This window comes from Phodopus roborovskii, unplaced genomic scaffold, assembly GCF_943737965.1.
Source record: "Phodopus roborovskii unplaced genomic scaffold, PHOROB, whole genome shotgun sequence".
NCBI lineage: Eukaryota > Metazoa > Chordata > Mammalia > Rodentia > Cricetidae > Phodopus > Phodopus roborovskii.
Window position 1 is genome coordinate 13267270 of NW_026126602.1, and position 24872 is coordinate 13292141.

A 24872-nucleotide genomic window follows, 5' to 3' on the forward strand; every position below is an offset into this window, starting at 1 on the left:
CAAAAATGTAATAACTAACTAAATAACTTCAGATCCAGCCCTCTGCTTAGGGAGAAATATAAACACACATATGTCCCATTTTTTTTTGTCTGTGTTCATTTCATATAGATTTTTCTCCATACCTGCCATGAGGAACAACACATCCTATTCAGTTTGTTCCATTAGAACTGTCTTTGATCTTTTCATCATGGAAAATAGGTCACACTGAACATCAAATATGAAGCTTTCTAAGTTACAATTACCTTGAGCATTATTTTCTGCTTACCACTGTAGAAGCCACTGGATGCCTGACCCTCCTCTTCAGTATGGATGACCAACTTCCATGTTCTAATATCTAAACAGAAGTGACTATGAAATGCCTGAACATTAATCAGCATAATTATAGAAATATCCTAAAGTTCTGCATGCCCAAATTATTCAGCTCATAGTTGGGAATAAAAGAGAGATGGAAAACACAAGGTGGGGATTGGTCATTCAAAGCCAACATGCTGTTGAGTAGAGCCTGAGGGCAGATTTGGAAAGTTAAGATCTATACTGAAGCCTGAGGCCCAAAGTGGGAGCATGTGTCTGGTTCACCCTAGGCAGAAACAGAAGCTGAGTTTAGGATGAAAGCCAAAGAGCAGATGGTGAATTCCACAGGGAACCCTGGTATTTGTCTTGGAAGAATGCTGAAGATGAGTGCTGGCTGTCTAAGAGCATTTAGAAGCCAGCTGTGGATGTGAGCCAGCCTCTGTAAAGGACCATGGGTATAGCCTCCCTAACTCATCCTCCACCTGTTCAGGATATGGGCTTCATCCAGAGAGCAGGACAAAGGCTCTTGAGGCAGGTGTGGGTTGGTTTCTACAGGTGCATTCAATTCAGACTTAACTTATTATGTGGAAATTCATAACATAATGAGAGCTTTAGGAAGAGGTAATAGCATCAACACAAAATAATCCAAACTATTTTTCTTATTAAAAAAAAAAAGCTTCACTGGACCATGGATGTACTTGCTGAAAAAGTTCAAATCCCCAGAACCTATGTAAACCTATGTAAGACAACTGGACCCATTGGAATATTTATATAATCCCAGTACTCCTGTGGTGAAATAGAAAGAGGAGACAAGAAAAGCCCTTTGGAAGCTTGTGATACATTTAGTCTAGGATTTGCAGCACAGCAGAAACAGGAGAACCTGCATCAAAACAGAGTGAAAGGTAAGGACCAACCAATGAGGTTGTCCTCAGGCTTCTCTACACACACACACATATACTGTGGATTGTGCTCTCATCTCTCTCTCTCTCTCTCTCTCTCTCTCTCTCTCTCTCTCTCTCTCTCTCTCTGTGAGTGTGTGTGTGTCTCTATTTCTCTGTCTCTCTCTCTTTCTCTCTCTTTCACACACACACACACACACACACACACACACACACACACACACACAAAGAGGGACAAAGAGAGAATACTTTTTGAAAGAATCTTTGTAGAGTAGCATATTGGTGTCAATTGACTGAGCATTAAAATAATTAAGTTTTTCACAGGACAGGACTTCACTAAGGATCTCACATAGTGCCAGTCCAGATCTGCAAAAAAGCAAAGATAAAAACAAAAAAACAGGTTTTTTTTTAGAGAAAAAACAAGCAAAGAACAAACAAAGGGAAGGGGGCAAACACCCGCGAGGGGGGCAGACAGCTCCGGGCGACAACCAGCGAAGGAACCCACATTGGGTCAAGACTGAGCAGTTAAAATAATTAATTTTTCACAGGCCCCCCCACAGGACTTCCCCCCCCCCCCCGCCCCCCCCCCCCCCCCCACTAAGCACCCTCCCCTCCCACCCCCCACCACATACAAAGGGGAACCACAGGGGGCAGAGACGACAGGCCGGAAGAGGGCGGCCCCCGGGGCTCCATGGGGGATAGTGCAAAGATGGAACCACCCCAAAACAGGTTTTTTTTTAAGCCTTCTTTTTTTGCCCATAAACATCTCCCTAAGTAAAAGTATGAACCCTCCCTGTCAACAAAAGTTGAGCACACATGACTTCTTTTTGTTCTTTCATTGAAAATAAACTTTTTAAATATGAGATGTTCTGACTACAGCTTCCTCTCTGTCTACTAGTCCTCGTTCCTCCTCCCATTTGTATCCACAGGCATCTAAGAGATAATAATAAAATATAATAAGATAAAATAAAGCCAAACAAATCATAATAGACAAAACAGACAGAAGGAAATGATCCTAAGTAAAGAAACAGATAAAGGTGCAGAGACCCACTTGTTCACACATTTGGGAATTCCACAAAAGCATAAAACCAAAACCCATAATATATATACAAAACATGTAGAGTTATAAAAACATAGATAAATAAAAGTAAAAATTAAACTAAAACAAAAAAAAAATAAAGTTCTAGAACATCATGAGACAAGGACCCTCCAAGGATACCCTTAAGTTTGTTTTCTGTTGGCCACCTATTGCTGGGCATGTGCCCCCCAGTTTTACTCCCTTGGGAAAACTAATATTTTTGTGGAATAACTTTATTCAAAGTGAAAATGACATTAAAGTAAATCTAGGACTTTCATAATAATTGCACCCAAAGGTGAATTTTGGTGATTCAATTACTTGTGTTTTTCAAGATGTCACCTAGATAGCATTAATTTTTTTTAATTTAATTTAAATTTAAATTTCGTTTTATTTATTCTTTGTCTCTTTCACATCATGCATCTCCATCCCATTTGTTTCCCATCCCTTTGCATCTGTCCTCTGCTCTTGCAAACCCCACCCTGAAATAAAATAAAACTTAAAAGAAAAAAAAAAGAAAAAAGGGAAAAATCTCACCATGGAAGCTGTAATGTCACACAGTGAGTCAGGTGGTAGAAAATTTGTCCATATATCTTTACTTACAATTGTTCATTGGTTCAAGGTCTCTGGTTTCACGTGTAAGTGGTTATTAATTGGAGATAGCTCTTTGGTTAGGGTTGTGGACTTGTGTCCACTCCTTCCACCTCTAGGACCTAATTTGCAATGCATGCCTGTGCATGCCTCAGTCTCTGAGAGTTCATATGTGTGTTGGCTTGGTTGTGTTTTCTATATGGACAGTCAGTGGTAAGAACTTGCCTCTTAGAGCTGCCTCCATTGTGTCCCATAAGTTTGTAGACACTGTAAATCTATTTTCATTCAATTCTAGAAAGTCCTTCATTTCTTTCTTAATTTCTGTCTTGACCAATTTTTCTTTGTTCAGTTTCCATTAGTAAGCTGTCTGTTGTTATTGTTGTTGATGATATCCTGCTTTAATCCACGGTGTCCTGCTAGGATACAAGATGTTATTTGAACTTTCATGTATTTGATGAGACTTGCTTTATATCTGAGTATGTGGTCAATTTTAGAGAAAGCTCCATGAGGTGCTGAGAAGAAGGTGTGTATTCTTTTGTGTTTGGGTGAAATGTTCTGTAAATACCTCTTAGGTCCATTTGGTTTATAATGTCAGTTAATTCCAGCATTTCTCTGTTTAGTTTCTGCCTGGATGATTTATCTATTGGTAAGGGTAAGGTATTGAAGTCACCCACTATCAATGTGAGAGCCATTATGTGATTTAAACTATAGTAGTGTTTCTTTTATAAACTTGTATGCCCTTGTGTTTGGGGAATGAATGGTAAGAACTGCAATGTCCTCTTGGTGAATTTTTTCTTTGATGAGTATGTAGGTGCCCTTGCTATTTCTCATTAGTTTTGGTTTGAAATCTATTTTGTCAGATATTAAAATAGCCATACCATCTTGCTTCTTAGGTGCATTTTTTAAAATATCTTTTTCCATCTTCTTACCCTGTAGTGATATCTACCCTTGATGTTAAGTTATGTTTCCTGGTTACAATAGAAGAATGAATCCTGTTTTGATACCAATTCTGTTAGCCTGTGTCTTTTTTATTTAATCAGTTGATATTGGGAGATAATCATCAATGATTGTTTATTTCTGTTATTTTTTTGTTGGTGGTGGTGTGGTGGTGATGGTGTGTGTGTGTGTGTGTGTGTGTGTGTGTGTGTGTGTGTGTGTGTTTCCCTTACCTTCTTTTTACTTTGCTGGTCTAGGATTATTTATTCCCTATGTTTTCTTGGATATAGTTAATCTCTTTGGGTTGGAGTTTTCCTTCTATAACCTTCTTTAGAGATGGATTTGTAGATAGATACTACTTAAATTTTGCTTTATCTTGGAATGTCATTCTTTCTTCATCAATTATGATTGAAAGTTTTTCTGGGTATAGTATACTGGGCTGGCATCTGTAATCTCATAATCTGTAAAATATCTGTCTAGGTCTGTGGTAGTTTGAATATAATTGGCCTCCATAAGCTCATAGGGAGGGGCACTATTAAGGAGTTGTGACTTCACTGAAGTAGGTATGGCCTTGTTAGGGAAAGTGTGTCACTGTGGGGGCAGGCTTTGAGGTCAAGCTATGTCTAGTTTCACAGACCATTTCCTGTTGCCAATGGGTCAAGATGTAGAACTTTTGTAGTGCTCCTTCCCCAGCACTTTGTCTGCCTGTACACTGCCATATCACACCATGGTGATAATGAACTAAACCTCTAAAAGTGTACCCACCCCAATTAGGTGTTTGTTTTTTGTTTGTTTGTTTTTGTTTTTATTATAAGAGTTTCTGTGATCATGGTTTCTCTTCACAGCAATAGAAAACCAAAGATTCTAGCTTTTAGAGTCTCCATTGAGAAGTCAGGTGTTATTCTGATAGGTCTGCCTTTATGTTACTTGGTCTTTTTCCTTTGCAGATTTAATATTCTTTTTTTGTTCTATATGTTTAGTGTTTTCATTATTTTGTATGGAGGAAATTTTCTTTTCTGGCCAATGAAAATTTCCTATCTGGCCCAGTCTATTTGGTGTTCGGTGTATTTCTTGTCCTTGATAGGTACATTCTTCTCTTTGTTAGGGAATTTATTTTTCTATGGTTTTGTTGAAAATATTTTCTGTGCCTTAGACCTAGGTTTCTTGATGGATATGTCCTTCTGTATACATGTTTCTCTTATTGGTTGATGAATAAAACACTGTTCATCCAGGGAGGCAGGAAGATAGGTGGGCCTAAGACAAGGAGAATTCTGGGAAATTTAGGCAGACAGGCCCTGCCGAACAGTCTCCATGTAGATCAACAAAGGAGTAGCAGGGCTGGGCATTCTCCAGTAAGCCAAGACCATGTGGAAATACATAGATTAATAGAAATGGGTTAATAATTAAGACAGAGCTGGCCAATTAGAAGCCCTAACCACTGACCTATAGTTTTATGACGAATATAGTGTCTGTGTATTCATTTGGGGTTGAAGGGCAGTGGAACCAGCTGGGATAAAGAACCTCATGTTACAGTTTCTTATCCTTTTTCTATTTCTATTGTTTAGATTTGTTCTTTTATAGTGCCCCAGATTTTCTAGATATTTTGTAGCTGCAATTTTTATATTTAATATTTTCTTTGACCAAGGTATCTATTTCTTCTATTGTGTCTTCAATGCCTGCAATTCTCTCTTCCATCTTCTGGATCCTGATAGTAGGGCTTGCCTCTGAGATTCCTCTTCAAGTTTCTAAGTTTTTCATTTCCAGATTTCTCTTAGTTTGGGTTTTCTTTTTTTATTCTGTTTCTACTTTTGGGTCTTGAACTGTGGCTTTATTTGTTTCTTTCTAGATATATTTCTTTAAGGGATTTATTAATTTCTTCTTTAGGGACTGCTATCATATTTATAAAATCTTGCCTTTTACTTCAGCTATGTTGCATTTCTCAGAATCTACTATAGTAGTGTTGCTGGGTTGTAGTGGAACCATATTGTCATGGCTCTTATTGATTATATTTCTACACAGGCATCTGGGTTTGGAATGATTATAATTCTAGGTGTTGATATCTTGTCGTGTCTTTGTTGGATGGGTATTTTGTTTGTTTGCTTGTCTTTCTTTCTTTCTTTCTTTCTTTCTTTCTTTCTTTCTTTCTTTCTTTCTTTCTTTCTGTTGCCCTCTCTGATTCTAGAAGAGTTTGGTGGCTGTGTTTTGCCTGGTGGGGAATGCTTCTAAGATCCTGCTTGGTGTCACTACTGGGGGCTCTAGGTACAATGTGTCTCTAGGTTTCAGAAGATGATGTTTAGCAATAGGAATAGGCTGGGGGGATATTGAAAGGGTCACAGGAGGGAGGAAAGCAGGGTGATCCCCAAGGACCTACTTAGTCCCTTGGGAAAGGGGCAGAGTGTGAAGAGTGGTCACAACAGGTAGTCTACTACAGATCTGAGGATGAGACTGGGGATTGTATTTGGATAGAAGGAAGGAGGGTAAAGATCTAAAGGTAGCCTACCTGCTTTGCTGGCCTGTGTGGCTGGTGGGTTCCCAGGAAAGGCATGCTAAGTATGGGAGCTGGAACATGGGGATGAATGTGGGGGGAAAGGTTGGAGGAGAAGATCTATGTGATCTTGTAGAGATGGGGGCAGAGACAGAGTAGAGGCCGCAATAGTGATCTGCTACAGAGATAGGATGAGACTGGCAGATTGGATGTGGAGGAAAGGGGAAGCCCTGCAGTTCATGAATGACTTCTTTATATCCACTTCACACTGCAACAATGGCAGTGACCTGGAAACTAAAGTACATCTTAAGATTCATCTTAGCTAGTTTTGTATTTTTAGGCTTGCTTTTCCTCACTTATGTAATTCACAGTTGACTTTAGCAATTTGGGAAAGCAGGGGAACAGTCAAGCAACTGCAGCAGCAGCAACATTCTAGAGAGGTCCATTCAACATTGGCTTTTTGCTCTTTCCAAATGGTGTCTGAAGCCAGCCAGGTGGCTGAGTCTCTTTCCTGTTGCCAAAGACTTTACAACTCTGCTTGTTCACAGGTTCACTGTGCTTTCTACTGGTGCTAGGTGCCCTGCTTCCATTTAAAATTTGTGATGTGAATTAAAACTATACTAAGCTAAGGGAGTATCCCTCTATGTGAAATGTGCTCCCAAAGTCCATTCATGTACTAGGGATACAACCTGGCTCCACTGCCAGAGGCCCCATAAGATTGTTTCTAATTTAAATACAATTTATAAAAGACAAAATATACTAAGTCATCAGCTTTGCTGTGGGTGTGAGACTACCTATTCTCTTGTCTGAATCTTTCCTGAAGGCCATGGGCATCTCAGTTGAAGGCTCAGGCTTGACCCTGACTTTCATTGTCTATTTCTATGCAATCACTTTCCTACCCTTAATATGTTTCAAATCTATTTACTCCTAGAACCCTTCCTGTTTTTGTCTTTTTTTCAAAATAAATTTTTAATTCACACATTGTTCTGGTTTTGAATCATTCAACCTCAAGCCATTTGCTTAAATATTAAATCTGATAAACATTAAAAAAATCTAATCACAGTTTCCAAAATTTCTCAAGATGTATTTTCCCCATGAAGTCAAAGTCAATCCATGTCTTATGACAGTGACTAGGTTTGACTTTTCTCTTTGTGTGCTTGTTTCTGCTATAGTTTTAGTTTTATTTGTGCACCTATATGACAGCATTGAGAAGGAGAGAAGGGCACCATGGCATTGGCTAGGTCACCTGTGTTCAAATCTTCGTCAGGCTAGCCATCTGAACCAAGGCTAGTCACTTCATCTTGAACTCAGCTTCTGCACCTGAAAATGGGGAGAACAAGGTGATTAAAAATGTTTTCCCTTTTAGAGGATTAAATAAATGAATACTGTAACTGCTTGGAGTATTTCTGTGTGTTTGTACTTGCTATTATTATTATTATTATTATTATTATTATTATTAATTACAGGAGCTGGGCTTATGTTCCTCTTCTGTCTGTTCTTGTCAGCATGTCTGTTGTGTATGCTCCTGCCCTTCCATCTGTGTCTGTGAATGGTTCTGCCTGTGTGGAACTGTGTGGTACTGCACATGTTTGCATCTCTCTTTTCATGTGTGGCATATCTCTCTTGCTGTGTGACTGCCTTTTATTCTCTGCTTTTATAGCTCTGTGTTTCTTGGTCCCTTATTTCTCTAGCCCTTTCCACATCTCTTTTTCTTTCTCTGCCTTGTACTGTGCCCATTCATATCTTTGTTCCTTCTTGATTTCTCTACAGTTTTAGTTTGTTCTACCCATCTCCTGCCCTTAACGGAGCTGAGCACTTAACAACCCAAATGAAAACCACCTGCATTTATTAAAGTGTATTCTATTACCTTTTCAAAAATTTATTAAGTTTATGAATACAGTATTCTCTATGACTCTCTGGGGAGGAGAATCAAATTGTTCTTTGCTTACACAAGCGTCTATTGATTTTCTACCCTGTGGTTCTGTGACCCTTTAGAAGGAAAAAGATTGCTCGTTTGGCTGACCTTTCCTGCTAACCATAGTTAGCCGACCAGTCATCCACTCCCATTGCTCTGTTTTGGCTGGGGCTTCTCCCATTCTTCTTTTCATCCAAATTGGACTGTGACAAGTGCAAGATGGAGACAAAGGAGGACTTGACATGTTCACTGTCCCAGAACAGCCCAGGAATGGGAGATACCTTTGCAGAGTATTCGTGAAATGAATGCATTCCATCTGTCTTTGGAGACAGTCTAAAATAGTGGTTCTCAACCTATGGGGTCATGACCCCTTTAGGGGTTGCATGTCTGATATCCTGAATATCAGATATTTATATTACAAAGTAGCAGTGAAAATAATCATTGGTGAAAATAATTTTATGGTTGGGAGTCACCACAGCATGATGAACTGTATAAAGGGTCACTGCATTAGAAAAGTTGAGAGCCACTGCTCTAAAACACCTGCTGCTCAGCACTTGCCTTGTCCACTAGCAGCCTTTCTCCTTTATTTTTATTTTCTGAACTCAATAAATGTACCTCAAAGCTGTCTTTTATCCATTTTGTACCCTAAACCACTCACTTTGTGTCAGGCAAGTTTTGGAAAACACTTTTAAAAGACTTATATGTCTGAGTGTTTTGCTCACATGTGTATCTACGCATCAGGTGTGTGTGGTTACCACAGATACATGTGGGCAGCTGTCAGGAAGAGCACTCTAAGCTCTTGACTGCTGAGCCATCTCTCCAGCCCCACCCCCTGAAAACCTTTTATTATTATGTGTCATTGTGCAAAGTGATGGACTTCACAGGGATCCTTTTGTGCGAGTCTATCATGTGCTCAGTTTTCAGTCCCTGGTAATCTTCCCACCCTCAGTCCTGCTAGTCTCCTTTCTCTCCACCCCCATCTATTTACATGGCATATGTACGGATATATTTTTTCTTATTTTACATATTGATCACAGTTCCTTCTCCCTCCCATGCCCCCCAACCCTCTCCCATCCCACCCCCATCCCCACCCCCACTCCACAGGAAGGGTGATACCTACCAGGAGGGATCATCAAAATCTGTCAAATCATTTGGAGTAGGGTCTAGGCCCTCCCTCCCTCCTGTCTCTAGGATAAGGGAGTATCCCTCCATGGGGAATGTGTTTCCAAAGTCTTTTCGTGCACCAGGGATACATCCTGGTTGTATGGATGTATATTTATTCACACACACACACACACACACACACACACACACACACACACACACACCACTGCCGCCTCTGCCACTACCACACAGTCCATGTTCCACATATGAAAAAAAAACATGATTTGTTTTTACTGGATCTAGCTTATCTTCCTATAACAATATACTTCCTATAACATGTATGTTGCTTCCTATAACAACATACAGTGTGATCCATGTTCCTGCAAATGGCAGTTTCTTTCTTCTTTATGAATAAAACTCCACTGTTTTTGTATACCATGTTTTCTGTAGCCATTCACTGGTTGATGGACACCTAGGTTGCTTCTAACTTAGCTATTGTTAGTGATACTGCGATAAACACACATGAGCTATTATCTCTGTAGCATGCTGACTTACACACCTTTGGATGTATTTCCAGGAGCAGCTTAGCTTGATTACTTCCCTGCTGGTGGGAATGTAAACTCGTCCCAGTTATGGAAATCAGGATGGAGGTTTCCTAAAAAGAAACAAAGAAAAAAAAAAAAAGGAAAAAGAACTAAAAATGAAAACATCTGAATGCTTGATTAGAAGGTTTTCTTGCAGTAGCCTGCTAGTCACTTCCTTTCTCTGGTCTCCTGCTGCTTTCTGTCCTCTGATAAAACACAATTATTGTTCCCAATTTTAGTGGGAATAATATGAGGCTATTAGTTCAAAAAACACATCCTGGGGCTCTGATCTGCTTGATGGGTATTTCCCTGAGCCCCAGGTCAGTGGTGGGGCTCCAACCATGTGCTGCTAGCATCAGGCCTTCTCACCTTAATCTATATTATGCTGGGCAATATCAACATACTAATAACAGCTCCCCAATGTGAGCAAGCTCCAGAAGGCAGGTCATGTTTTATCCATGTTCACATTTAATAGTTTGTAAATACTAATTCCCATGGCCTTGAGCTCTGAAGATTGCCTGTTGGCTGCTCAGTAAATGTGTGCTGGATTGCTGCCATGCACTGACCCTTGTTTTAGTCATCTCCAGCACAGGGAACTAAATTCATACTCTTAGCATCTCATTCTCATCACCTCATCTATCCATAGTCACCTTCCAAAGACTCTTCTGATACCATCATCTGTATGGCTATAGTTTCAGTATACTCATTTTGGAAGATTCAATGCACTCATGTCTCATAGTCCTCATTCTGTACCTTGAAGCTTCATGTATTCATGTATTCTTCTCTCATATTACAGTATTTCAAATATCCAAAGATAGATGGCTATCTTTGATATGGCTAATTCACTCATCTGCTCTCTCCAGACAGGCCTTTGTTAATGTGCTTTTGAAAGAAAAGCTGCTCAACAGACCTTATGCAGCACCCATGGTCCATCACAGTAGAAGGTATCCTTTCCCTAGTCTTCTATCCAGGGTCCCTTTAATTATGCAGTTTCAGACCACATTCAAATTTGATAATGATCTACAATGATGATTTACAGCAAGACAACTAAAAGACCTGCCAGCCTTTAGCATTCTGAAACTGGCCTCAGAGATCACTTAGTGTCAGCCTTCTGGGCTAAATTCTTCCTTTCTCCTACCTTCCTTGCATCTTATCCCTTACCACTACATACACAGGCCACATGCAGACATGCAATCCCCAAAATCCTGAAACAGGAGTTTCCTGTATGATGTATATGGCTTGAACTGAAGTAAGAGAGCCCTTTGAGTCCATGTGGGTCTCTTTATTTTTAGGAGGTGCTTCCAAACCTGAATTGGGGGGTTCTAGGACAGTCTACTGAGACACAGTGGTATACACTGGAGGAGAAGTGTATGCATGTATATTTTCTATAGTTTCTTTGTGGGGAGCCTTGTACACTGTGGTGTTAGGTAGGCAGTGGGTGTAGAATATGGGTTTGAGTTTGGGTTTTAATCTCAGGTTTGTCACTTACTACCTTACAATTAGCTCATCCCTGTGACTCTCATTAATAGTTCCTGAACGCTATAAAGGCAGAGACAGTGATATTTTGTTCAACAATGTATAGACAACCTCTCGAAGTCCTAAATATTTAATAGGTGCTAAACACACAGACAAATGAAAGAATGAATGTTCAACATGCAAGACCGAGTGAATATAGTATGTGACTTTCCTAACTTTGAGAACTCGAATTGTCCTCTATAAAGACAGTATGGACTGTATGCAGTCTGTAGGATCTCTGTTGGACGAAAATATGGCACACAGCATTTGGCACAGGGTGAGACTGCAATGTTTGCTATGATATTGGTGGGTTATTACTGATCAGTCAGTTTATTGTATGTAATCTGTACCAAGGTGGGAGAGGCAATAAGAACGGGCCATCAAATATACTTCTACTCATTATAAATTTAAAGAGAGGGAAAGATGGGCTTGGCAGACCACTCAGTGGTTGAGAGGTCTGGCTGCTCTTGCAGAAGACCCAAGTGTTGTTCCCAGTTTACCATATGGCAGGTCACAACCTTCAGTAACTCCAGTAGATCCAGTAGCCTCTTCAGGCATAAGCAGCAGGTACATAGAGACATCCATAGATTAAAAAAAATTTAATCTTTTTTTATTTAGTGAAAAAAGAAAAGAGAATAAGCAGGAGAGAGGCAGATGGAGGATTGCTTGCCTTAGGTGAAGGCAAAATGAAATTGGATTATTAGTTAGTGTGGTCAAAATGGTAAATAATAAATTCTCTGCACTTGTGTGGATCCTTACATTTAAAAACCCTTCCCCCCCCTAAGATTCTCATTAGAATTATAGAGAAGGAATGAATCTGCAGAATGTAGCTTTTTTTTTAAGACCTAGAAGGAGCCTACAACCTTCCTCTCACCCTAAGTGGCCCACATCTCATTAGGGAATCTCACAGAATAGTAAACAGAGGGGAAGCATAGGAGGCCTTGGCCTAAGCTGGAGGGTCATTAGTATGAAGGCTGTCCTGTACAGTCCTGCCCACCATCAATCCTAAGGACTAATTAACATTTCATGGGAAACCCTAGCAGTATTCCTCTAACAACTAAAGGAAAATTTTGTTTGAGATTCCATACAAATAAAATAATAAAATAAATAAATAAATAAATAAATAAATAAATAAATAAATAATAAAAACCCCAATAAAATAAAATGGAAGGAAGTAGCACCTATGATGGAAAGGAAAATGCATCTCAATTACCTTGAAGATACAACATTCTTTGCTCAACAGTGTGTATAAAGCCGTCTGAGAAGCAAACATATGCTTGCACATTTTCAGATTCCATCTTTAGAGATCAAGGATAAACATGTTCAGCTGGTTTCTCCAGGACCAGCCTACTCCTTGGAAGCTGACCTGCTGAGAACTCATGACCTTTCTGACTTCTGGAGACTCGCATGCTGGGGTGAGGGCAGCATGCTCTGCTTTCTTTAAACTGTGTATGGAGGAAGTGGCTGTAGGTGCCACCCAGCAAGAGTTTAGGGCACAGTGACATGGTCACCTGACAGTTTCATACAGGCCTCTGTACTTTCTCTATATTAAACAAGAACCTGAGTGTTGCAGTTACATGTAGAGAGTTTGGGAATTTGAGTCATTTAATATGCATAAGTTATACAGTGGCCTATAAGGTGTGTCTGGACAGGCATGCAGCAAGGTGAGTTGCTGACAACATGACATTATGAATATTGGTTTCCTCATGGTAATGTCTTGAAATGTCCCCAAAGAGGAGGCTTCATCCAGGAGGCATAAGAAGTCAGTGTTTCTTCCTAATTTTTACATACTCTGATAGACTAGAGAGGAAGTCATCAGATAGCTTCAGTTGCTTTGAATCTACATTCCTTGATCTTCCCTTCTTCTCTTCCTCCTTCCCTTTTCCTCTTCAAGATTTTGCTGTCTAGCCATGTTGCCCTCAAACCCACCACATAGGCAGGCTTAGCTTGAACTGCTTAACCTTCTGCCACATCCTCCTGAGTGCTGGGATTACAGGGATAAACCAGAGTGCTTGGCTCACTTATATTTCAACTATAGCATGCTTTGGATCTCCAGCCCCCAAATAATGACACAGAGACTTATTATTAATTATGATAAGTTGGCCTTAGCTGAGATTTTTTTCCCAACTAGCTCTTATAACTCAAATTAACCTGCTTCTATTAATCTACATTCTACCATGTGGCTCAGTTATCTGTCCTCTGTACTGTATGTCTGACTTATTTCAAGTCTCGCTGGTGACTTCACCTTTCTTTTTCCCAGACTCCTCTCTGTCCCCAGAAGTCCTGCCAAACTTCTTCTTGCCTAGCTGTTGGCTATTCAGCTCTTTATTAAACCAATCAGAAGCTGCCTTGGCAAATTTACATCTTCACAATATACACAAATATTCTGCAACAATCAACCCCAGTTTTCTTAGGTTTAAAATGTATATAGTAATATTGTCTACTACCATTTCAGCTCTGAGAACTGAGTGGGATGCTGTGTCTACAAATGTTCAGGAGAGTGCATAGGCCTTTACAAGTGTGTGGCTCATGAATATTGACATTTACTATAGAAGGCTATGAAAGCTCTCATAGCAGATGGTTAAGTAGTCCAGAAGTGATGTTCTAATCAACATCAGCAATATTTTCCATTTCTTAATGTGTCCCCACTTCTCACAAGAAGGGAAGAATCATCAAGCTTATCATTGTGACACATGGTTGACCTCAAGTCATCTCTGATCAGGAGGCCATTTCTATTCAAGCCATTACACTGCTGGGTGGAGGGTGTTGAAAGTTGAATCATAATAAGACCCACCATTTAGATGGATGGAAAAAGCTACAATAGTCAAAATGGACCAAGAGATGTACTATTGTCTATATTTAGTAAAGAGTTAATTGTAGAATCTAGCTGGTGGTTACTCAGGTGCTCACTTTTCAACTTCAAACTTTCCTGTGAGTTTTAAAATGTTATTATAATACACTTAAATAGCATAATTCCAAAAATGCTTATTAATACAAAAAAGCACTAATGGGGGAACCCTGGTTAACATTTTTTGGTTTTGTACTATTTTTTAAAGCATGAATATCTTTAATAAGTTACTTGCCAAAAGTAAATGAGAATTTATTGCATTGCTCTCTCTTAGGATACTCAAATGCAGAGTGACAAAAGAATTGTTATCAAATTAAGTTTATAATTAAAAACTACTTAGTATTTTTATTTCCTTTGTTTTCATTTTCTTGTTTTTTGTTTTGTTTGTTTGTTTGGGTTGGTATATCCATGAACTATCTTCTAGAAATGTTAGATCCTAAGGGACAGAAAATAATAAGCAGCTAACAGAAAATAAGAAGAGTATAATGTTTTTAATGAAACAAGTTACCTGATGACTGCTATAGGAAGTCTTGACCTTGGGTACAAATGACATTACCTTCGCTTTCCATACCCTAAGAATTAGTGGAATTCAGGAGGATGGAATTCCAACGAGCACCAACTAGAGCATTGCGTTACTCCAAAAGTATAAAACTCTGTAGGAATGTGTCGAAAAGTGTACCCTTCAGAACCAAGACCCAACAATAAAAATGTGGTATTGAAAAAGACCAGTTATAGTGACTCTCACCATAGCTAGGTCCTACTGCAGAGACATTGTCTTTTTTGCAGTGTGTGGTTCCAATTGCATGCATATTTCATAAGTAATATGGAAAATGGACAAGTTTGAAGAGTGATGAAATGATGAAAATAATGAAAATGGGTACTATTCATAAAATGCAAAAGGAAGAGGAAATTTTGCAGACTCTCGCAAGGTTGAAAGCCTAATCAGGTGCTTGGTTTCCATATTCTGTTACTTTAAGCATTCCAAGAAAATGAACAGAAAAAAAAACAGACCTCAGGAGATAGCTTAGTTGTGTAAGTAGAAGCATCTCCTGATTTTAAGGTGATTAATCCTAGAATAATTACTAAGAAATGCTTTGACATCTACATCTCTAAAGAATTGCATAAACAACATAAAAGTTATGGGACCTCTGGCAGTGGAACAAGTATTTATCCCTAGTGCACAGATGGACTTTGGGAGCCCATTCCCCATGAAGGGATACTCTCTCAGCCCATATACACAAAGGAGGTCTTGGGCCTGCCCCAAAATAATGTGACAGACTTTGATAGTGCCCCATGGAAGGCCTCACTCACCCTAGGGAGTGGATGGGGTGGGAGAAGGAGGTTGGTGGGGGACATGGGAGGATGGGAGAGACAGGGAACTGGGATTGATATGTAAAATAAGATGTTTCTAAATTAATTTTTAAATTAATAATTTTTAAATTAATAAATTTTTTAAAAGGTAAAACAAAAAATAGTAACTTATGATAACATACAGTTAAAACTGGGGCTAGACAATTATCATCATTAGGGCATCACCCAGAAACTTCTGAGAGCAGATGCAGAGACCTACAGACAAACACTAGGTGGAGTCAGGGGAACCCTGTAGAAGTGGGGATGGAAGAAATGTAGAGGCCAGATGGGCTAAGGACCACCATGAGAAGACAACCTGTAGAATTAACTAAGCAGGACTCATAGGGGTGCACAGAGACTGGGGTGACAATTATGGAGCCTGCATGGGGCTGAGCGAGGTCCTCTGTGTGTACCGTATGGTTGTATAGCTTGGTGTTCTTGTGGGACTGTCAACAATGGGACTGGGGGTGTCTCGGACTCTTTTGCCTGCACTTGGGACTCTTTTCCCTCTATTGGGTTGCCACATCCAGCTGTGATATGAAGGCTTGTTCCCCAGCCATGTTCAGTTGATATCCCAGGGAGGCATGCTCTTTTCTCTCTTTTTTAAGGGCAACAGAGGAGGAGTTGCTCTTGGGGAAGCAGGAAAGGGTGAGGAACTGGGAGGAGTAGAGAGAGGCTAGAGAGATGGCACAGTGCTTAAGAGTGCTAGCTGCCTTATCAGAGAACCTGGGTTTGATTCTCAGCACCCACGTGAGTACTGCATTCAAATGGTGCCCAAACATATACACAAATAAATCACCCTTACGTATGCAAACAAAATGTGAAAATAAATAAATAAAAATGCAACTATAACAATGTTCTTTACTAAAGTTATGTGAAATGGGCTCATCCTCTTGAAATTATCTGGGAGCAGTTTCAGTTGGGCGATTAAAACTTCTCAAGGGGACTACTGGGATGGATTCTCTTCTCTGTTTCTCTTAGCAATCTCATTGCGAAGAAGTTTTTAATCTCTGTGAATGTGTTCAGAACTGTTAACTCTGTGAATGGGCTTCTACCTGAGGGATATGCACCCCATGTGTCACCATCCTCCCACCCAGGGCTGCAGAGGAGTGATGTCATGTTGGTGCCTAGCATGTCTTCCTTTTGAAAGGCAACAGCCCCAATCCTCTTTTGCTGCATCCATTGTAGGGACCATGTTTGGTGTCTTCCTCACTTACTTTCATTCTCATCCATTGTAGAGCAAAACTGGCTTCCTGTTGTGATGCAGTTCAGTACTTCGTGGTTTCCCAGAACAATACGCCGGTGGGGACTAACTTGAGCTATGAGGCAGAAAGCAAGAAGCAAATTCCTATTCGAGAGAACATTTTCCACATGTTCCCAGTGGTAAGTAAGGGTGGTTTGAGGTTATGACCTGCAGGAATGAGTGAGTAATTTTAAGGCTACCATATTGTTATGGCATATGGGACATGTATATTGGCAGGCCCATCCAAGAATCTAGTTCTTTTATTTTTATGTTTTATCTCCTTGAGATTGAACCCAGAACCTTGCCCATACGTGGCAAGGACTCTACTACTGGCTACACCCCCAGTCCCTGTGAAAGCAATTCTGAATGCAGTGTGGCTCCCTAAGTACAGACTTTATATCATAAATGATAAGTTCTCTAAGCTTTCCACTCTCCCTGACACTTCAGTCAATGAGCTGAGACATGGCATTTCAGATCTGTATTGACTGCGGTATGGAAAGGTGACTACCACGTTTTGCCTAGGATCAGATTCTTCATTTTGTCCTTTTTGATGACTAAGCCCATCCTTGTAAAAAAAAAAAAAAAAAAAAAAAAAAAAGGCCTATGTGACTTACTTTTGTGATGTCACTATTTAAGAATTCATGAACAATTCATATAACATCTACAAAACAGTCTATTGTCTACTGTGTTCACTGCTGTATCCCAAGCTCCTAGAACATTTCCTAGTGCATAAACACACTCAGCACATGTCTGTAAATAAACATGAGTAAATGATACATACTCTGCTGCTTAGCACAGTGAGAAAATGTAATTTTCATGTAATTCAAGTATAAAATTGAGGGAGAGTTTGTCTTGAAAGCATCTTTTTATGATGTTTAAAAGCAATTAGGTCAAATTGACATGATCAGATGAGATCACTCTATCTATGCAGCTTGCTATCTGTAGATATGGTTTCATAATTAATTCACCCTTTGTTAGATGTTTGACTTCTAGAAACTAGTTTATTGTGGCTCATATGAGTTATATCAATATTTTTGTGTCACAGTTCAGAGAAAGAATAGTTTTTGATAGTAAATGAGAGATAACTAGAAAATGATACAAAAAATACTTCAAATTTTCTAGACTAAAAGGACAGAAAAGTTTCTCATAAAATGGAGAAATTTTTATAAACAAAGGAATGCAGTTTGTTGTAAATAAGTGTTCCTCAAGAAAGTTTAAGGAATAAAAGGTAGTTCATGTGTGTGATTCTTGCACTTGGGAGGAGGAGGCAGGTTGATCCTGAGTTTGAGGTCAGCCTGGGTACATAATGAGACTATCTTCAAATACCAAGGAGTGGAGGCCTATATAGCTTAGAGGCCAAATGCAAAGTTCTGAGTTTCATTCCCAACTACAAAATAAAAAAAATTAAATTAAATTAAAAAACAACAACAACAACAACAAAAAACATCCAAAGCAAAAGCAAGTAAGTGAAACCATGACTAGTAATGAAGTATTTCTATGCTGTAGGAAGCTAGGGTAATCGTGTAAGCAGTCTCTCTCCATCTAGGTACATTTTTCAGATGTTTCCCTTGTTTTCTGCTGTCCAGCTCAGAGATACTGCTACATATGTCTCTAACACAGCATCCTGATAAGAAAATGACAAAAGTTGGTAATTCTGTATATTAACAACTGTACCCATTTCCCACTATCCTGATTTTTTTTGTTTGTTTGCCTTTAGTTGGCAAACAAGAAATTCTACTGAGTGACCCGAGTAAAATAATGTCACCTTGTGTTGTTTCCTCTTTCCCCTCCCATGGCTGGGGATAAGATTGAAGCTGACCTCTTTTCTGCCCTCCTTCCCATGGTCCACACGGTCTCCCCTGCTCCTCTGTGCCCACAGACCCTAGGACCACCAGCCTCAGAGCAGCTTGCCATAAAACTGTTCCATTAAAAATAGTGTGAAGCAATGCCTCCAAATACTGGTTTACTTCAGGGGATATTGAGGTTTGTAATTTATTTTGGCTCCTACTGAACACCAGCTCCCCAAACATACGGCCATTTCTTCCCAATTGACCAAGAAAACAGTCATTATTTTGAGGGTCTAATCTGAGATGCGTTTCCTTAGTAATCTTTTGTATTGTGCCATAAAGAGCATATTTGCATTATTGCATTTCACCCTGTCTATAAAATGCAGAATTTACTGAGAAGTCATCGAGTAAAAACTCTGTAGCCATCCTTGGCTTGAATTTCAAAGATGAGAAAGAGATTTCACTATCTGGGAAGCATTTATGTTAAAGCCAGACACAGCGCTGGGTCTTCTGAATAGAGAGGAATGCATCATGAACATGTTAATTCAGTGGCTAGAAAGAAACTGTGGGCTGAGCAGTGCTTGGAGCAGCCTGCCTGGGTCATAGCCCAGTTTTGCCTGTCCAGAGCTGTTACTTCAGCTTGCTCCTCTACTTTCCCATGTGTTTCTCGCTTTCACAGCAAATGCTCCTACTTAAGACATCATCTCTCTGGACCCCATGCTTCCCTTTTTACTCCCACCAATGTCTGTTTCTGATTCTTTTTCTTACTCTCTTTTTCTTCTCCTAAGGCACACATGGAAAGTTAAGTTTCTGGGCTCCAACTGATGATACTTGGTTTTTTTTTTTTTTTGTTTTTGTTTTTTTGTTTTTTTATTTTTTCACCCTTGGGGGCTTTGGGAATTAGATCTCTTCTACTTAGCCACATAGTAACCTTAGTTCTAATTTTCAATCAGTTGTGTGTCATGTCTGGTTTCTCTTCTCTCCCACTAGTCCCAGCCTTTTGTAGGCTACCCCTATAACCAGTGTGCAGTGGTTGGCAATGGGGGAATTCTGAACAAGTCTCTCTGTGGAGCGGAAATTGATAAATCTGACTTCGTTTTTAGGTGAGTCTTGTCATAGTTGTTTCTTGGAAACCAAGGAGCCATTGACTGTTTTAAAGAGTAATAGAAACAATGTGTCAAGTTTTGCCTTTGTCTTTGTGATTGTGTAGCTAACATCTACAGTTTACTCAGGAAGGCTTTCCTGGAAGTTACAGGACTCTAACTGAGTTCCTCAGCTTGTTCACATCAGTACCATAAAGACATGCAAGAAGAAACTGGGTGAAGTTGCAGCCAAAGGTTTGGGACTGAAGGACTTATAAGAGTCTTTAGCCTGTGGATGGGTATAATGGTTCCCTTGGAAACACTACTAGGAGGAATATTTCTCTGTCCTGGAATGCATTTATTCTTCAGTAACACTAGGAAAGATGCTGACCTAGACATTGTATAGTCATACACAGCACTGATTTCCAGTTTGAAAATAAATTCATATTGTTCATCTGCTCAATTCTGGTCTAAAGCAGTTTTGCCTGAATACAAAGTAATTTATGAAAACAACACAAAGTTAGTTTCTGTGGGTTATTCATGCTAATAATCACCAAATTGCCCAGGGGTAATTTAAGAGAGGAAGTGGCAAATGTCTGCTTGTTTATGTTCTGGGAGCATCATTTTTTTTTTTTTTTTTTTATATTGAGACCCTTTGGTTCCCATGGATTTAACAAGTATTTGTTCTACATATTAACAGCAACCACAAATGAAGTTCAAAAAAAATCTCCCCCCTTCACTTTTCATCTCATGTTGGTAATTTATATTAATGACAACTACACAATCGTCAATTTGATGGCCCCGAAATTACTAAACACTCATTGTATTCTTGACAGAACAATTTTTACACTTTTCGTGTTTCACATTGCCATGGCCAGTATTGGAAATGGTTAGCACTTGTTCACATTCTCAGTGTTTGTGTGTGGTGTGGGAGTCACAATGAAGATAAATAATGGTTCATGTAACAGGCTTTTTATAGACTTAAAATTCCCCAAACATCTGTGGTATTATGCAAAAAAACATTAATTTTACTTTATCGAAGCCATAGAATGAACAGTTTAGCTTAAAGTCTAGGAAAATGTCTCAGCAGATAGATAGTTGATTGATAACTTTAAGACAAGGCCTGGGTTTGCAGGTTCGACTTTAGCTGACTCTAGGATTTTCTGAACCACACTCTTTCTTGGCCATTCAAACTGAAAACATTTGGTTGCTGTCATTAAAATGTATTTAGTTTTTAAGCCTATACTTACTTTGCCTATGCCTTCTGGTCACACATAGAAGTTGCACATTTGTTTTCATTTCATACATTGGTAACTACAAATTAAGTGTATAAGGAACAAACATGGTTATAGCTATATTATATAGTATGCTATAGCTATACTGTTACATTGGAGTAATATATATATATATATATGTATATATATACATATATATATATATATATTACACATATCCATATAAAAGGATGTCTCCCACACATATATATCCTGATGTTTTCCATGAAGTCTCTAGTTATATTAAAAACCACTTTTTTCTTCTAACTATGGAATGCTTCATGAATTTGCATGTCATCCTTTGCAGGGGCCATGCTAATCTTCTCTGTATCATTCCAATGATAGTATATGTGCTGCCAAAAAAGCACTAGAAACCACTTTTAAGCCTGGCATGGTGGCTCATTGCATGTAGTCTCAACAGTTGGGAGACTGAGGCAGAAGGATCTTTGAGAGTTTAAGGCTAACTTGGGATGAGTTAGAGTCAGCCTGGGCTACCAAGTAATACCCCGTCTCAAACAATAGCAAAACCACTTTGGATTCTTCAAAAGAATGTGTGTCTGTGACTTGTTACAGGAGGCTACTGTTAAGGTCATTCTGTGGCCTCCTATCTATAATGAATACATATTTTCTGATGTATATTTTATATCAAAGTGAGAAGTATATTTTATTTATTATTGTGTTTCATAGGGCATGGAGCAGAGTCCTGCAGCCCCATCCACATTACAGATGATGTGAGCTGTACACTCAATGCTCCCTTTGCATGCCCTCCTTTGAGAGGATGGTCCAACTGAAATTTAAAGTATATTCCCTTCTTTTAGATTGGATCATATCAAAATTAGTATCTTTCATGGTTTTCTAATGAAACATTCGTACTCCAGGTTTAGGACAGCAGGACAAAATTGCTTCAAATTTCCTTCATTAGTAACCTAATTTGATGACAAAGTTATCCATAGAGATATCAGAAGATACTAGTGTTCCTATGTAGGTTTTATTTCTGGGAGGCTTTATCACTGTTTTTATAGTGCCTCCAGTTCTGTATGTCTATAGTGTTCATTCCACTGTAAGAATATCAATATGGTTAATCTAAATCACATTTTTAATAAACAAAAGCCTTGAAAATCCTTCAGAAACATGGCAAGGAATGATTTGTCAGTTCTGGTTTTGATACTTACAAATGTCAATAAAAATGTTAGAAATCACTTATGAGATTTTGTACATTGTTGAAGCATCATTTTAGAGCCTTTACCTCTTGATATTTTCAAGTGCAAATGAGATGGATCTGAAGCCCTAACTGGTTGCCTCTGCAATTACAACAGTTGTCGTATCTGTGTGTGTGTGTGTGTGTCTGTGTGTACATCTACATTTTATAGGTTGTATTTTGAAAATAATTTCCCCTCCTTATTCCAGGTGTAACCTCCCCCCAATCACAGGAAATGCTAGTGAAGATGTTGGGAGAAAAACGAATCTTGTGACTGTCAATCCCAGCATCATAACCCTGAAGTGAGTGCCTACAAGCTGCATAACTCATCAGAACACTTTCTGATCGCTTCATATGTTTATCTCGCTGCTGAGGCTGACATGCTCCACAGCTGAGCCAGCTTCTGGAGAAAACACAAAAGAACACCTCTACAAAGTTTGACATCTCATCCAAGCTGTGTGCACAATATCTCAGGTGTCCTTGTAGTGTCATGAGCTGCATGTTTCTAATCAAAGAAGAAGTTATATCCTCAACTTAACAAATAGGGAATGTGATTTCTTCCATTTTCTTTCAGAGTCTTCATACTATATACACTTCCCCCTTAGTAGTGAGTGCTTTTTTGACAAAGTTGTTTATGAGTTTGGGGGGAAGCCCTAGCACAATGGGACAAAGTACCATTGGCTTTCACTTTCAATAGTTTGTTAGTCAGAATAGTTTCTATAGCTTCTGTAACATAACTGTTATAGAATGTTCATTTGTTCATAAAAACCCCACATATACTTTGCTCCATTTTTTTGTTTTTTTGGGGGGTTGGTTGTTTGTTTGTTTTGTTGTTGTTGTTTGTCAAAAAGAGAGTGCTAGCTGGGCGGTGGTGGGCACATACCTTTAATCCCAGCACCCAGGAAACAGAGGCAGGCTGATCTCTGTAAGTTTGAAGCCATCCTGGTATATAGAGTGAGTTCCAGCATAGCTAGAGCTACACAGAGAAACTGTCTTGAGAAACCAAAACAAAAAACAACAACAAAAAGTAAAAGAGACTGCTAATAATTAATAATAGAATAAATTCCTCAAATTGCTCTAGAATCTCTGAGTGAAAACAAAACAGGGTACTGCCTTCCAAAAGTTAATTGTGAAAAATTTTACTTGCAAGAGTTCTTCCTAAGGTGTCATGTGAAGCATAAGAGGGTGATAGCCTAAGTAGTCAGAAGGAAGTTATAACAAAACATAACATGTACATTTTCAAGCAGGCATAGGCCTTCTAAACAAAACTATTTGGTGATTAAGTATGTATAATAGATTATAACTTACAACTTTTAAATATATATATATATATATATATATATATATATATATATATGGTATGATATTTGGTTTAAATAAATTTAAAGGTATTAAAAAGATAAAGCAACATTATATAATGTCACTGGTTTGTAATATAAAATAATAGAAGAAAAGTCTATCTATTAATAAGACTCTGGAGATCAGGAAAGAGAAATGGAGATCAGGTATTGAAATTTTCTTCATAGCTGATCGATGTTGCTAAGTTAGTGATTTGAATTTTTAATGCATTGGATATAAATGATTGTATTTTTGACCATCATATAACCAAAATTATTGCTTTGATATTATTATTGTTGTTGTGATGATGATGATTGTTATTTTTTTTAACTTGGCAGATACAAGAACTTGAACGAGAAGAAAGAAAGGTTTCTGAAGGATATTTCCAACTATGGAGACACATTCCTTCTCCTGCCAGCTTTCTCCTACAGGGTCAACACGGGCATCTCTTTTAAAGTCTACCAAACCCTCAAAGAGTCTAAAGTTAGGCAAAAGGTCCTCTTCTTCCACCCTAGATACCTGAGACACCTTGCTCTTTTCTGGAAAACTAAAGGGGTAACAGCTTACCGCTTGTCCACAGGCTTGATGATAGCAAGTATCGCCATAGAACTGTGTGAGAACGTGAAACTCTATGGATTCTGGCCTTTCTCTAAGACTGTTGAAAAAATTCCTCTCAGTCACCACTACTATGACAACAAGTTACCCAAGCGTGGTTTCCACCAGATGCCCAAAGAATATAGCCAGATGCTCCAGCTCCATATGGGAGGGGTTGTCAAACTGCACTTTGGCAAATGTGAAATGCCTTAAAGTTTCCTAATATGAGAATATTTTCAATAGGCTGTGATAGGTGAGTCATGGTGTCACCAAACACTAAAGAAGGAAGGAACAGAGAGTGGAGGGTTACAAAAGAGCTCCCCAACTTGGCTAGACCAGAGCTGCCCAGTAACTTTGCAGCCTCCCCTAGCCGCTCATTCCAGTCATCAACTTTCTCTGAAAATGGAGCTCATGGTATTAGACTCAGTCAAGTAAAATGAGAGAATTTTTTTAAAGCCTCTTGATATAGGATTTGATTTGAGGCAGGGACTCGCTGAATGTTTCCTTGTTACTACTTGTAATAGCCATTTCCACTTTAACCAGAGTGGTAATGAAACTGAGCCAAAGACCCTTTCTGAAGAGAATGGCTGAATCATGAGTACTCATTGATTACTTAGGCACAGTCCTTCCTTTATTAATAATATCTTACCATTATCTTCTCTCTCCTAAAAGAGTACTTATAAGAAAATATAATTAAACAAGAAAGTGTTGATTATTCAGGAAGAAAATTCTTTTACTTGACAATGTGCCTGCTTTTGATTCA

General features: G+C 38.9%; 1 protein-coding gene and 1 non-coding gene across 2 annotated transcripts in view; one reads left to right on the plus strand and one right to left on the minus strand.

The window, feature by feature from the left end:
• LOC127237430 (alpha-2,8-sialyltransferase 8F) overlaps positions 1–24390 on the plus strand; it is a 119113-nt gene extending 94723 nt beyond the window's left edge. Inside the window, exons 4-7 of the mRNA XM_051205710.1 lie at positions 16832–16976; positions 19614–19726; positions 22387–22479; positions 23854–24390. Coding sequence (XP_051061667.1) covers positions 16832–16976; positions 19614–19726; positions 22387–22479; positions 23854–24322 — 820 coding nt within the window. The 3' untranslated portion in view covers positions 24323–24390. The remainder of the gene's footprint in view (positions 1–16831; positions 16977–19613; positions 19727–22386; positions 22480–23853) is intronic.
• LOC127237467 (U6 spliceosomal RNA) lies at positions 21243–21347 on the minus strand. The gene has a single exon (XR_007835851.1). It is a non-coding gene; the product is annotated as a U6 spliceosomal RNA (small nuclear RNA).
• Positions 24391–24872: the final 482 nt, after the last annotated feature.